We start from the raw sequence: 14,542 nt of genomic DNA on the forward strand, positions 1-14,542 counted from the left end.
CATTCATGAGAATGACATGCAATGAGGAGGGTGAAAGCGTTAGAGACAAAAAAAAAATCTTAAGAAAACAATCTATAGGAATGATCAAGGGTGTTTGGATTTCCCATGGACATGAGGACTAATTTCAGAACCTACTACAGGACTGGATTTCTTGCTTATGTAAAAATCTTAGCCAGGCCCTTCAAAAATCTGAAGACAGGTAGCTGGGAGAACATTAGTCCGCCCTCAATGGCAAAGGGTGAACTGATGTGAGGTGACTTTTAATAGAGTCAATTGTCAGATTGCCATGAGTAATCTTCAGTACCAGTAAACAGTTTCACACGACACATCTGATCTCAGTGCAAATTTGATGGGATTTTCTTTTGGATAACTAGAATGTGACTGCCATATTTAAAATGGCTCTAGAATGGATGTAGGGAACTACAGACCAGTGAGCCTAACTTCTTAAGTTCTGTTCCTGGAAAATTGGTAACAACAACAATAATAATAATAATAATAATAAAATAATTTTTAGGCACATGGATGAACATGGCTTCTGGGGAGTAATCACCATAGCTTTGTCAAAGGGAAATCATGCCTCATCATTTCATAGATTTCATAGATTTCATAGACATTAGGGCTGGAAGGGACCTCGGAAGATCATCGAGTCCAGCCCCCTGCCCAAAGGGCAGGAAGTCAGCCGGGTTCATAGGATCCCAGCAAGATGAGCATCCAGTTTGCTCTTGAAGGTGTTCAGTGCGGGCGCTTGAACCACCTCCGGTGGCAGGCTGTTCCAGACCTTGGGGGCTCGGACAGTAAAGAAATTCTTCATTATGTCCAGCCTGAAATGGTCTTGTAGTAGTTTATGACCATTCGACCTAGTCGTCATCCCTTGGGGCGCTCTGGTGAACAAACATTCCCCCAGATACTGGTGGTCACCCCTGATAGACTTGTAGGTGGCCATCAGATCACCCCTGAGCCTGCGCTTTTCCAGGCTAAAGAGCCCCAGGGCTCTCAGCCTGTCATCGTAGGGTCTGCTTCCCTGACCTCTGATCATGCGCGTGGCTCTACTCTGGACTCTCTCAAGCTTCTCCACATCCTTTTTGAATTGTGGAGCCCAAAACTGGACGCAGTACTCCAGCTGCGGCCTCACTAAGGCCGAGTACAAGGGGAGAATGACATCCCGGGATTTGCTTGAGAAGCATCTATGGATGCAAGCCAGTGTTTTGGTCGCTTTACTAGCCGCAGCATCACACTGCAGGCTCATGTTCATCTTGTGGTCAATGATGACCCCCAAGTCTCTTTCTTCCATAGTGTTAGCCAACATAGCACTGCCGAGCCTATAAGGATGCTGCGGGTTTTTCTTCCCAAGGTGGAGAACCTTGCATTTATTGGCGTTGAACACCATCAGATTCTCATCTGCCCACTTGCTGAGCCTGTCCAGGTCAGCCTGGATCACCCACCTGTCTTCTGGTGTGGATGCTTTTCCCCAAAGTTTGGTGTCATCGGCGAACTTGGCCAGTCCACTTCTGACTCCAGTGTCCACATCATTAATGAAGATGTTGAACAGTATGGGTCCAAGGACAGAGCGCATCGTCAGTGGACCCGAGTTCTTTCAGGCTGGCAATGAGCAAGTGGATGGGAGCAATCCAGTTGACATAGTATATGTGGACTCCCAAAAAGCCATGGGCAAGTCCCACATCAGATGCTCTTAGCTAAGAGCACACACCAACTGCTGAAACTTCCTTAGCCTGACAAAGGGTTTTTGAACTCGAAAGCTTGCTTAATAACTATTCCCCAACTATTTGGCTGGTCTAATAAAAGATATCAAATTCACCCAAGGAACCTTGTCTGCCTTAGCTAAATTAGGCAGTCATGGGATTACATGAAATATCCACTCATGGATTAGAAATTAGAAACATCCACTCATAGATTAGACCAAGGCAGACTGTATGGGATTACTGAAGGATGTGACAAATGAGCAAATGGACAACTAAATGGCAGATGAAATTCAGTGTCGATAAATGTAAAGTGATGTTCATGGGCAAAATAAACCAAACTATATCTACACTAGGGTAGGCTCTACATTATCTGTTACCGTGCAAGAAAGAGATCAGAGAGTTATTGTGAATGGTTTGCTAAAAACATCAGCTTAGCACTCAGCAGCCATCAAAAAGCAAACAAAATGTTGGAGATTATTAAGAAGGGAATTGTAAACAACAGAAAGTATTGTCATGCCCCTTTATAAATCCATGATACACCCACACCTTGAATACTGTTCCCAGTTCTGGTCCCCACACCTCAAAAAAGATGTAGGACTAGAGAAGCTATAGAGAAGGGCAACAAGGATGATTAGTCACATGGAGGGGCTCCACACAGGACCCAGTGCTGTCCCTGGCAAGGAAGCGCAGGGAAGTGAAGGACATGTGAAATCCCCATACAAAAGAAATATGCATTGGGATGCATGCATGCATTGGGCCCCTGCTTGATGTTGGACAATAGATAATGTGTATCACCCAATAAAGCAAATCAGCTGTGGTGGGATGTGTCCCACAACATTTAACCAGCTTAAGTTTGGTGATGTCTGGTTCTACTCTTTGAGATGAGAGACAGAGCTGTAGAAGGAGAGAGAGAATAAATTATTTCATCTTTTCTTTCTATTCTTGAAATAATTTAACTGAGGATACTTCTGGAAGGTAAGCCTGTGGTTACAACATTAGATTTAAAACATCAAACAGTCTTGAGATAACTTTCCTCTAAACAAGGACACAGTGCCGTATTATGCAAACAGCAAACAAGCCCAAGTCTTTCTGTGTCAAGGTGTACATGCGATGGTCAGTCTGTTGGCTTCTCAGACTGATCTCTTCTCTTCAAGTTCTTAGAAGCTACTTGTACTGGCATTGCCCCTTAATCAGTTTTAACTGTAAGCTTTTATGTAACCATTACAGTAACCTACCTCTCTCTTTTCTGCTAGATTGGAATTACCCACTGTGGTAAACCATTCATCTCTATGCATATGGCAGACATACCCTGCAAGGGACATTTCTACATACAATACTAGCATTCACAGACCACCCACCCATTCAACATAACTTTCTTTCCTTAAACCATACTTTTGAAAGGGTGAATTCCATGAACAAGAATTAAATGCACAGATAAGAGACAAAACATTAGAGAGAAATTAAGATCTTAAATGACAATATGAAGGAATGATGACTTAAATCTGATGTTAGTGCCTTTCAAAGTACCCACTAAAATAGATCTTATTTTAAGTATCTTTAAAATGACCCACTAAAAATATAGGTATGAGTCAAGTGCTCCAAATTACAAAGTTTTATAATGATAGATGATGAAAACTATGTTGATAGGACAAAGTGATGAGAGACAGACATATTGAAGAGGAAGTGGGGAGAGAGAGAGAAAATGGTCTATCATCCTTTCAATTCTTGAAATAATCTGAGGATACTTCTAGATGGTGAGTTTGTGGTTACAATGCTTGAAAACAAAAATTCCTACCCAAAATGGTTTATGATTACTGCCCTCTTTGCATTACTGGGTAAGATCATTATGCTAAAACCCACTTACGATGCAGATGGTCTATGCGAGTCCTATGACTCCATCTCCTACAAACCTGCTAGTGAATCTCAGCGATTCTGGCTGCTGTTTCTATACTGTGCCATTACCTCTGGGATATAAACCCCTGGAGCATCTATGGTTCTGAGCATGCAAGGGAATTAACAATTACATTGCTGCTTGTAAATACATCAAAGGATGAAAGCTACTCCACAATATACAACCTGTTGCTAACTTCAGAGAAAGTCTAATCTAAATGTCTATGTCAATCAGATTTGATTATCAAATTAAATGGTATTGATTAACAGTCACTTGTCTAACCATTACCTGAGGAAAGATTTGTAATTTGTTGCCATGAAGGCCTGATCTTCACCCCATCTATCTTTCAGAGCCTGGACAACTTCTCATATCATCCAAAAAACCCTCCAGTCTGATAGACAAGTAACCATAGTATCATAACTGCGTATTCAAATTTGCCACACAAATATAAAATTTTTTTTTTTCCTCTGGGCTAAGAAAAATACAATATATAATTAATGCATTAGAAATTTTGATCATGAACCTCCTTTGAAACAGGTTTACCTTTCTAGTCAAGGGCACCTGTCACTAATAATGCATTGGGGAAGTGGGGGAGGTCTCTTTTGTTGCCCTAGTGATGATTTAATCCTCCCATTAAAAATGGCACACACCAACAGAAGTGAATGACCTTCCCCACTTTGCAGACTTCCTGCACTTACAGCCAAAGGTTTTGCAGGGAGGTGAGAACTGTGTGTTCAAGTGCTTTCAGGTAGATGATATAATTGGTCCTGGATCTGTCACACCCCCAAGGAATGCTTTGAAGCCTTGGACATTGGTCAAAATGGTGGATGGTGCATCCTCCTCCAGGCATAGGGATTTCTGGAACCTTTCATTTATATTCATTGGATAAAATGTATACACAGTTGTGGAATAATTTCTCCCTCATTTGAGCCATGGGTGATATCCACTTCCATTCCATAGCAGCATACATCTCAGTGGGCCACACTACCCTGACCAGCTTTAAGAGGAGGTATAATGGGAAAGCTTTGTGCTACACCTAACCCAGGGCCTTTTGGCACCTCTTGGCACCGAAGTGGGAGAAGCTGCCAAACCCACTGGGTGAAGGCAGCCAGTAACCTAGGCAAGTGCCCTATGCCATTCCCCTGCCATTCCCTGGGCAAGTGCCCTATGAAATTGGCTATTGGGCTGAATTGTCGGAGTGCTGCTTGCTACACTTGTACCTGTGCCCACCCCCTTAACCTGCCATAGGTGGAAATAGTATCCACTCTATGAATAAGTGCTAACAACTGCAGTTATATAGCTATGTAAGTGTCTTCTTGACCAGACTGGCTGTGGGATACTTCAGAGAGAACGAACATGGAGTGACAAGCAAGAAACCTGCCAGGGTTTGCTGATTCCATGGTTATTGACTTTGATGAACTTTCTGGGCATGTCTACACGTACACCTAAATTTAATGCACATTATCTTAAGTGGGTTTAGGCAGGCATCTACATGTAAAGGTCTTAAAGCACATTAATGCTGTGTATGGACTGACTTGGGACTCAGTACAGAAATCTAATTTGGATGGAGATGGTTGGGCAGTCTGTTAGTATGGAGCCATAGGAACAAGGCAGGAGGTTAGTTTGAAGTAGATCGTTTCAAGACAGTGGGCTCAGATGGGAAGACCCAGAAAGTGAGTTAGGAGCAGACTGAGTTAGCATAAGTGGACCTTACTAGAGCAATATTTTAGTTTAGTGTGACAGATGATGATGCTATTTGTAATCTTTTTTAGTTAAATGTTTGTATGCTACAATAATGCTGAGTGCCTCCATTTCCCTGACTAGCTTGTACACTGGAAAAGAATGGGTTATTAGTGTTTTGAAACAGACCTGGTTTTCAGCTACGGGGGAGTGGACCACCAAGAAAATGTGAACCACTGTATAGAAAAACTAACGGAACACCTGTGAATTCAGGCCCATTCTGTTTCTGGTGCCTGAGACAAACTTCAAAGAAGCCTTTGCACAAATAAACTGTCCTGAAAAAGGGTCTTCCTGAAATAAGGGGAAAAAGGGGGAAGGAAAAAAAAAAGATCTGAGAGGCTGGAAAAAGCCCAGCCAAGGCTGAGACTATGCTTAGGAGCTCGTCTAGGCCTTATGGCCCAATGGCTCTGCTTGCCATATTGTCATTAACTGCTCTTTGGCTTAAGAAGAGCTGCCTACTTAATTATGTATGACTTGGGCATGCTATCTTCACTTGAAGAGGTAAAGCCCCTTGCCAGGAGCTAAGCCAGGTCAGAAGGCACCTCTCTGAGGGGTCCATGAATAATCAGAGGGTCAGGAACCAAAAGTCTGGGTTCACCCACTCTAGCAGTTATACCTGGCCTGGCTTTGGGGATGGAGGGTAATCCAAGAGACTGTGTGAATCTGGGGGTCCCAAGGAAGTCTTCCCCTGGGGGATCTGTGCCACATAGGATGCAGCAAATGAAGTTAGTGAGCTAGTGTAACTGGAGTAGATGGAGCTGTTGCTTAGTCTGGATAGAGCAGACCCACCCATGAGTAGAATAGGCCAAGACATGTACATTAGTACCAGTAAATGAGGTCACTGTAGTATATGGATTAGGTATCAAGTTAAAGTCAAGTGGAGCAGGACAACATGGATGGTTCAGACCAGCTAAATTGGTTAATATGCTGTTCATCACAGTGAGTCTATGGTTTAGCATGGTTGGAGCAATGGGTGATTTAGTGTGGGTGGAACATCCTGGAACAACTGATTAGCATGGATGGATGTGGCCAGTGCAGTGAGTTAGGGCGCGTGAACCAGGCCTGGATAGTGAATTATGATTGGACAGAGCATGCCAAGGCTGTGGGCTAGTATAGGTAGAGCAGGATGATAGTGGAATATTACTGTGGGTACACTAGACCTTAGAACTGTCTTCATATAGAGTGGAGTAGGCCAGGGCGCAATGGGTCAACCAAGTCAGTGTCAATGGTATTATGAATAGACCAGATATGCTCTTTCCACAATGCTGATCAGATGAGGACAGTGGATTAGGATAGGTGAAGTAAGCCAGAAGAATTGACCATGGCAGAGAAGTGAGCTAGTGTGGAGCAGACTAGGCTAAGGTAACTGGATAGTATGGGATGAACAACAAAGGCCATGGGTTAGCCCGCAAGGGCCAGTCTGCGATGACGGTTTAGTAGGTAGATCAGGCCGTGGTATTTGGTTGGTATTGGTGGATTAAGCAAAGCCAATGCATGGTGGACAGGCTAGTGTAATGGGATAGTCTGAAGTGCACTTGAATGGGGCAAGGCTCTGGGAGTTCAAGCGGAGTAGATTAGTGCAATGGGTTACCATGGGTAGACTAGGCCTTATCATTGGCTTAACATGGGCATGTGCTTATCATGTGGTGGACAGCTGGTTAGTGTGGGTTGACTAGGCCAGAGCTGTATGCATTAGGGTAGGGGAAGCTGAGATAGTCCATGAAATGATTGAACACAGACCAACTTGGTGGAGTTGGAAAGTCCGTGGTAGTGGGGTCACTCTTACATACTAGTTGAATATTGATCTATGGTTGATTGGGACAAGATACAGCAGGGGCTGAATCTAACTGGGGTTCTGGTAAGACATCAGCAGTAAACCAGGGTACTGAGTTCAGAGAAATCCTATCACACCTGTGTAGTTAAAAGTGTCTATCCCTGTCAGGTAATGCAGTTGCTAAAACTCTAGTAACTCCAGCAAAGTTTGCATGCGATTCCTAGTGGCTTTTCCTAGTTGGGAGTTGAAGGATTTTCTTGGTCTCTCAGGTTTCTGGTGTCTGTTGCTAACAAAGCCCTGGGCAAATTACAGCCTAATTAAAAACTAGTTGTAATTGTGCCTCCTGGATAGCTTGAAATTACTGAACGGAAAAACAGATTGCATCACTTGTGTCTTGCTTTGGAAAGAGGACCCTTTTGGGAATGGATTAGCAGCAGAGATAACAATGTCCAAAAATAACCCAATCTGCAGAACTCTGACTAGAGACCACAGCTGAATCTGTTGACAAACGAGTACCAGGTGATGGCATCAGGCTATGTTAGTAATTCTTAGGCCAGAGCTGCAGATCCCTGGATTGTATAGTTCTGTTCTCCTTCAGTAAGGCCAAAGTACCTTAGCCCTGACCTGTGCCTTCCCCCTTCCACACTAATTCACTTTTAGTGCCAGACTGACTATGCCAATTCACGTCAAACCTGACATGAGGCCCCTTCCCTATCCCACTCCAACGACTACAAAACTGCATCCCTAAACCCCTTGGCACAGAGTTGCATGCCACCCAGGTATTCTAAATAGTCCCTACCCAGAACTCCAAGCAAATTTCAGCCCCGATGTACAACCTCACCATTATTCCTTCACCACTATATGCTTTCATAGAAACAAGTTTGCAGACAACACAAAACTGGGAAGGATTGTGAGCACATTGGATGGTGGGAGCACAACTCAGATGGATCTTGATAGATTGGAGATCCACTGAGTGGGATAAGTATCCCAACCCCTGTATTTCTACTTGTGTGACCACCACTTTGTACCAACTCTTACCTCTCTCTCTCTGTCCAAATGTCCTTTTGTTTTTTACTTGGCTTTTTGCCAAATCTACATACCTGAAGTTCATTCCTTGCCAAATTCAGCTCCCATCTGCCAAATTCAGGCATTTCCAACATTTTAGATCACCACATCTTTTATTAGTTTATCCAATGGTCAGTTAATCCTACTACTCCCAAGGTCTTTTGCAGTGCCTTAGCTTAACTATAGCTTAGTATAACTAAGGCCTAGCATGACTGAAACTACTACAACAGGATGACATTCATTGTGGATAAATGTAAGGTGCTATACCTTAGGAAGAGTAATCAAAAACACAAATATAAAATGAGTAATCCTTAGCTGGATGGAAGCACTATGGAAAAGGATCTTAGAGTCTTGGTAGGTCACAGACTCACTATGACTGTAATGTGATGCAGCCACAAAAAAGGCAAATGCAGTTTTGGGATGCATCACTAGAAGCATTAGGTGCAAGACACGGGAGGTGATAATCTGTCTCTATGGGCGTTTGTACATGTGACGATGTCACAATGTACACATGATGAAAATGTCCCTGTGTGTGGCTTAATGGCATCATATTACATGTATGTGAGTTTTGGGGGTTTAAAATGAGTTTGCATTATTGCAAATTAAATGATATCCCAGTGTGGTTTAGTTTGCAACATTGCAACTTGGGACATAGCAACCATTAGTCAGCTCACCCCCCAGCTACACCCCCCAGCTCACCCCCCAGCTACAGAAGAGGCAGGCAGGCTCCACTTAAAGCAGAAGCGACAAAGGGCCCAATCCTTCCTGTTGCAGAGCCTTCCTGCCTGGCCCAGGGCCAGGGGGTGATTTGCCCCCAGGCCAAGCATTCACAGATTTCACAGACATTAGGGCTGGAAGGGACCTAGGAAAATCATTGAGTCCAGCCCCCTCCCTGAGCTTTGGGGGGCTCTGGTCCTTTCCTCCACAGTGGCAGTACCCCCCGGGGCCAGCCATGCAGTCTGCCAGCTGAGCATATGCTGCTCTAGCTCACAGGTGTCCAATCCAACTTTCCTGGAACCTGCCTGGGCTTTCAGCATCTTGCACACCATCCCTACCACCTTCTCCCACCCCTAGCACACTCTGTTGCCCTCCTGCCACCTGGCCCCCCACCCCGTGCTGCCCCTGCAGTAAGCCAACCCATTCTTGGGTGGCCTCAGGCATCCTGCTGGCTGCAAGTGCCTGCTGAAGGCACAAATGATGAGATGCTCGATCCCTTTTTTGGGTGGAGAGCCTGCCTACCTCTCCCACAGCCGGCGGGAGTGGTGAGCTGACAGATTAATGGCACAGATTAATGCTCCCCTGGCCATGGGAAATGTGGGTAGGCTCCACTGGAAAAAAAAAAGATTGGGCCCTTCACTACTTCTGCCTTCAGCAGGCAACTGCGGCCACCAGGACAATGACATATATACTGTGACACAAAATAAAACCTACCATTTCAATTAACAACTCGTCATGTCAATTTAGGGGACATAGAATGCACCCCTGAGGACTAAACCCCCATCATGTGTTCAAGCACCCTGGTTAGGACAAGTGGTTAGGACAAGTGCCCTATTTGACATGGGTTTAGCCAAACTGTGTGGAGTTCTGGGCTCTGCATTTTAAAAAGGATGTGGAGAAGTTAGAAGTGTCCAGAGGTAGGCAATTAAAATGATAAAAAACTTGGAGTGCAAGTCATATGAGGGTAAGCTGAAAGAGCTAGGCATGTTCAGCTTGCAGAAAAGACACTTAAAAGGGGACACGATAGCAGTCTTCTAATACCTGAAGGGCTGTCATAAAGAAGAGACAAAGCACCTTTTCTCTCTTGTTGCAAAGAGAAGGATATGGACCAACGGCTTTAAGTTGCAGCAAAGTTAACATAGATTGGATATACAGAAAAACTTCTTCACTGTTAGAATAGTGTGGCAGTGGGAAAGACTGTCTAGGGGAGTTGTGGACTCTTCATCACTGGAAGTGTTCAAGAAGAGGTTGGACAGCTACTGGTTGAGGAATGATCTAAGCATAGCCGTGCCTATGTTTTACTATTGCTATTTCCCATGTTCCTGGGCTTTGCTGGTTTCCCCTGCCCTCTTTTCTGCTACATGTGTCAGCATGTTTTTAAACCTGAGTAACTGGTGGGGGAAAATTTCATTGTAGTTCAATAAGGGGAGGCTGCAGGTCCAGATGGGCATTGAGATAATGGGGAGTGTGTGTGTGTTGGGAGGGTGGGGGCAGAGGCAGGGGAGTATTCTGGACTTATAGGGTCCTAAAGGTCTAGCAGTGGCATTTCTGGGATAGTGGGGGGAGGCATACCTTTGGAGTGAGGGTGCTTAGGGTTTTGGGTTGCTGTGCTGAAATGGAGGGGGTGTAAAAGTGGACACTGGATATCCTTCCCAAAAAATGTTAAAAACTGGAGGAAGACAAGAACACCTGGAATAAGTAGGTCTGCATAGCAATACTGCGGGGGGGGGGTGATTTGGAGGGATAAGGTACAGTGCATGTCTGGACTAAATAGTGCTTGAAGATCTCTGGGCATAAGGAAGGCTCTGGATTTAGGACACAGATGCCTCAGACGGACCACAACCTTTCTATTTGATAATAGGCAAATTTATTGATACACAGTAACAGCAGAAAAGAAGCAATACAAACAATCAAGCAATTCTATATATCTACCAAATGCTAAAGCTGTCATCAGAGTCAGAATACATATGGCCAGGATGCAATCTTCACTCTGAGGCTGTCTCTTAGGTGTCAGATGTCAGCATGTCATCAGCTTGGAGGTAGGATGCTGAGGCCCACACCTGCCTCCAGTGGGGTGGATGAGACAGGCTGGCGGTGTGCCCTCTGTCCATGGTGGCCTCAGGGACTCTCCCGGGGGACAGGGATAGGGAGGAGGATAGGGAGGAGGGACAGGGAGAGACACATTTAACCCATTTATATTTCTTTCTTGCTAGCTAGCTACTGCATTTATATGGCTTCCATTACTGTAATATATGAACCATCTGAGTATTTAATATATTTGTCCTCTTATAAACTCTGTGTGGAAGGAAAGTGCTTTTATGCCCTTTGCTTATACTGCTTATATCTAACCCTTATAACTGGGGTTTAGATATATATATATATATAATTTTAGTTTATGTCATCCAGGGAGGCAGTGCAGCTACACTAGCTCTACCAGCAAAGCTAGATCAGCACAGACCTCTGGTGCATACTTCCAGACCATTATTTTTTCCTCCTAGAGTTGCAGAGGCTCTGCACTGCAGAGAAGGCCAAAGACCGAGCCTTTATGCCACCTGAGAAGTTCTTTTTCTGGCCATCCTCCTCCTCAAGGCCTCTTTTATCTCTTTGTTTCTAAGGCTGTATATGATAGGGTTTAGGCAGGGAGTAACCACAGTATAGAAGAGGGATACAACCTTGCCATGCTCCAAAGTGTGGCTGGATCTGGGGTGTAAATACATCACAATGCCAGAGCCGTAGAAGAGTGTCACAGCCACAAGGTGTGAGGAACAAGTAGAAAAAGCTTTATGGCTACTGTTTGCAGAGGGCATCTGCAGGATAGTGGATATGATGCGGAAGTAGGAGACAAGGATTAAGGTGAATGGAGTGGCAAGGAAGACTATGGTAATCACCATGTTGGAAATTTCATTTTGGGATATATCAGTACAAATTAGTCCCTGTACTGGAGCCAGGTCACAGAAGAAATGGTCAACTTCATTAGGGCCACAGAATAGTGAGGTAAAGACTAAGCTAGTTTGAGTGAAAGCAACAGGGATCCCACTCAGCCATGAACTAACTACCAGCCAGATGCAAGACCTCCTATCCATAATTTGTGTATATTGCAGTGGGTAACATATGGCCACATAGCGGTCATATGCCATGGCAGCCAAGAGATAGCACTCAGCAGAGCCCAAAAGGAGGAAAAAGTACATTTGGGCTGCACAGCCCATGAAGGAAATGGTGGTATCGCCAGTGAGGAAGACAGCCAGCATCTTGGGGAGGGTAATTGAGCTGTAGCAGATCTCCAGGAAGGACAAGTTCCCCAGGAAGAAATACATGGCACTGTGAAGAGCTGGTTCAGTCATTGTGATGAGCAGGATGAGGCTATTTCCAAGCAGGGTGAATGTATAAAGAATGAAACACATCAGGAAAAGCAGCATCTGACACAGTGGGTTTCTACAAAGTCCCAAGATAATGAATCGAGTCACAGTGGTGTTGTTTTCCTGTTCCCATTCAAAGACCATTGTAGTAGAAGCTGTCTGTGTAATCATATAGGTACATGACTATCAGTGTCTTGAAAGTAGCATTGTATAATGAGAGGCAGAAAGAGAAGATTAAAGCCTGGGGAGGGAACAATATAGAAAAGCCAAGGGAAATGTGGGTAGGTACATAAATCAATTAGTTGATCCAGGTAATCGAGTGGAATTGAAAATTTAAGAAATTTCAGGCCACTTTTAAAAGCAACAGTCAAAATAAGTTAGATAATATACCTTAAGCAGAAATCATTTGCCTTCTGCAGTCTTCAGAGGTTCTGTGTTTGAATCTACTTTAAAAACTTCTTGGGTGAACTCTTGGCTGGAGTAGGTTTCCTGCAGAGGTATCTCTGAAGAAATAAAGCATGCAAAGTATAAGACACTCTCAGAATTTCTACTGTAATTCAGAACCATAAAAGAGATTTTTTTCCATGTAGTGTCTCTCTGAAATCTCCATGAGCTTATGATTCAGTATTAATATTTGAATTGCTCCTAAATTGTCTAGATTTTTTCTTTCAAGAGAAATAAGACAAACAAGACAGCCTCTATACATTGGTGACTGATAATAACACAGCTCTGTTCAAAGAGATGAACCAGCTTACCAAACATCACAGTACTGGCCAATGGGAGAGATGAGAGTGGAGCCTATGATATAAGTACAGTGCACCTGATTGAAAGAAAAATCACCATGGCAAACATGCCCCACCTACTCACTCCTACTCCAAACACATCTAGTGCCGAAAAATGTCATGTAGCCACTTTCTGGCACACCTGGATCTGCTGATAGGTTCAGGGATGCTTATAATAGCAGCTAATGATATTATCTAAGTATGTGAGAGGCAAGGATTTCTTAGGGTGGGTGATATCTTTTTATTTGACCTGGGATAAGGCTAAACAAGCTTTCAAATGTGAGACATACTTCATCAAGGACCTGTCTTGTATTCAAAAGCATCTCTAACTACACAGTTGGTCCAATAAAAGATACCACCCTAAAAAATTCTTGCCTCTCACATAATTTCTGGCCATCATGGCTACAGCACTCTTACATTGCCATTTTTGTAAATATGCAGAGAATAGAGAATGAAAGTGAGTGGGCAGGGAGGAGGCAATAGCATGTTTGAATTGAGCAGCTTACCCAGGATGAAATTAGAGAGGCAGACATATTAAGATGCACATTGACACCTTTATCCAGGGTGACATTAGCCTCGGTAAAATGACCTCTTCTTCCTTGGAGTTGGCATAGGAGAACATTGATAAAGGTAGGACAAATGTACCATTTGAAGTGCTTCTTGAAATGCTCCAAAAATGGAGCTCTTTTGCCATAGACAGATGTACAGCCCTCTACCACACTCCCCAGCTACAGTTCTCCAAAATCACTGCAGTTATGTGCTGCAACGTCTTCTCCAGCTGGGGGGCCTAATAGCAGCAGTTGCATCTCACGGCTCTGTTTCATTATGGGGATGCATGGAGTGGTGTGAACCGTCAGTGAGCGCTCTCCTGTGCCATCTGCCACTACTCTCTTCCCTGCCAATAGCAGGGCACCAGAAGCTCTATGTCCCCCTGTGCCTCTAGGGGTGGGGGCACTCTGGGAGAGTGGAGGCAGGATTTTTAGGAGAGCCCTCACTGATAGGGAGCGTACTACACTGTCCTGTCTCCTGGCAGCTGCTTTGACCTGCAGTTTTTCCCCCTACCCCACACCTGCCCATGGTGGGTAATGTTCTCTTGTGCACTTGACCTCCACTCTCCTGGAGTGCTCTTGCTTCTGCTTTTCCCAGCAGAACCATGAGAGGTATGGGGTCAGGAAGGGATGAAGTGGGGACCCTCTGGTTAACCAGTTGTTTCTTACTTTCCTACTGCTCCTGGTACCTCCTTACCGGTCCAGTAACTGCATGGTGAAATATAATCACCCAGGTACTCCCATAAACTTGGGTAAGTCTCAACATTTTGTTCAGGTGAAAATCATTATTAACATCTATTAGATGCCCATGGAAAAGGATGACCTCCTACCTTTAGGTGGTACTTGGGACACTCGCCCTCAAGTTTGCATTTTGCCCTATGGCTCCACATAGTTTCATAGTTTCATAGTTTCTAGGGTCGGAAGGGACCTGGGCAGATCATCTAGTCCGACCCCCTGCCATGGCAAGAA

General features: G+C 44.3%; 1 protein-coding gene across 1 annotated transcript; it reads right to left on the reverse strand.

The window, feature by feature from the left end:
- Positions 1–11,430: 11,430 nt before the first annotated feature.
- Positions 11,431–12,387, reverse strand: LOC102369180 (olfactory receptor 10A7-like). Its single transcript, XM_006037250.1, has one exon. It carries the CDS (start codon positions 12,385–12,387, stop codon positions 11,431–11,433), a length of 957 nt encoding a protein of 318 aa, XP_006037312.1.
- Positions 12,388–14,542: the final 2,155 nt, after the last annotated feature.

Source organism: Alligator sinensis, unplaced genomic scaffold, assembly GCF_000455745.1.
Source record: "Alligator sinensis unplaced genomic scaffold, ASM45574v1 scaffold427_1, whole genome shotgun sequence".
NCBI lineage: Eukaryota > Metazoa > Chordata > Crocodylia > Alligatoridae > Alligator > Alligator sinensis.

Bases quoted from the DNA above. Each gene is read 5' to 3' on its own strand.
- LOC102369180 (XM_006037250.1), bottom strand. From the start codon at position 12,387: ATGGTCTTTGAATGGGAACAGGAAAACAACACCACTGTGACTCGATTC.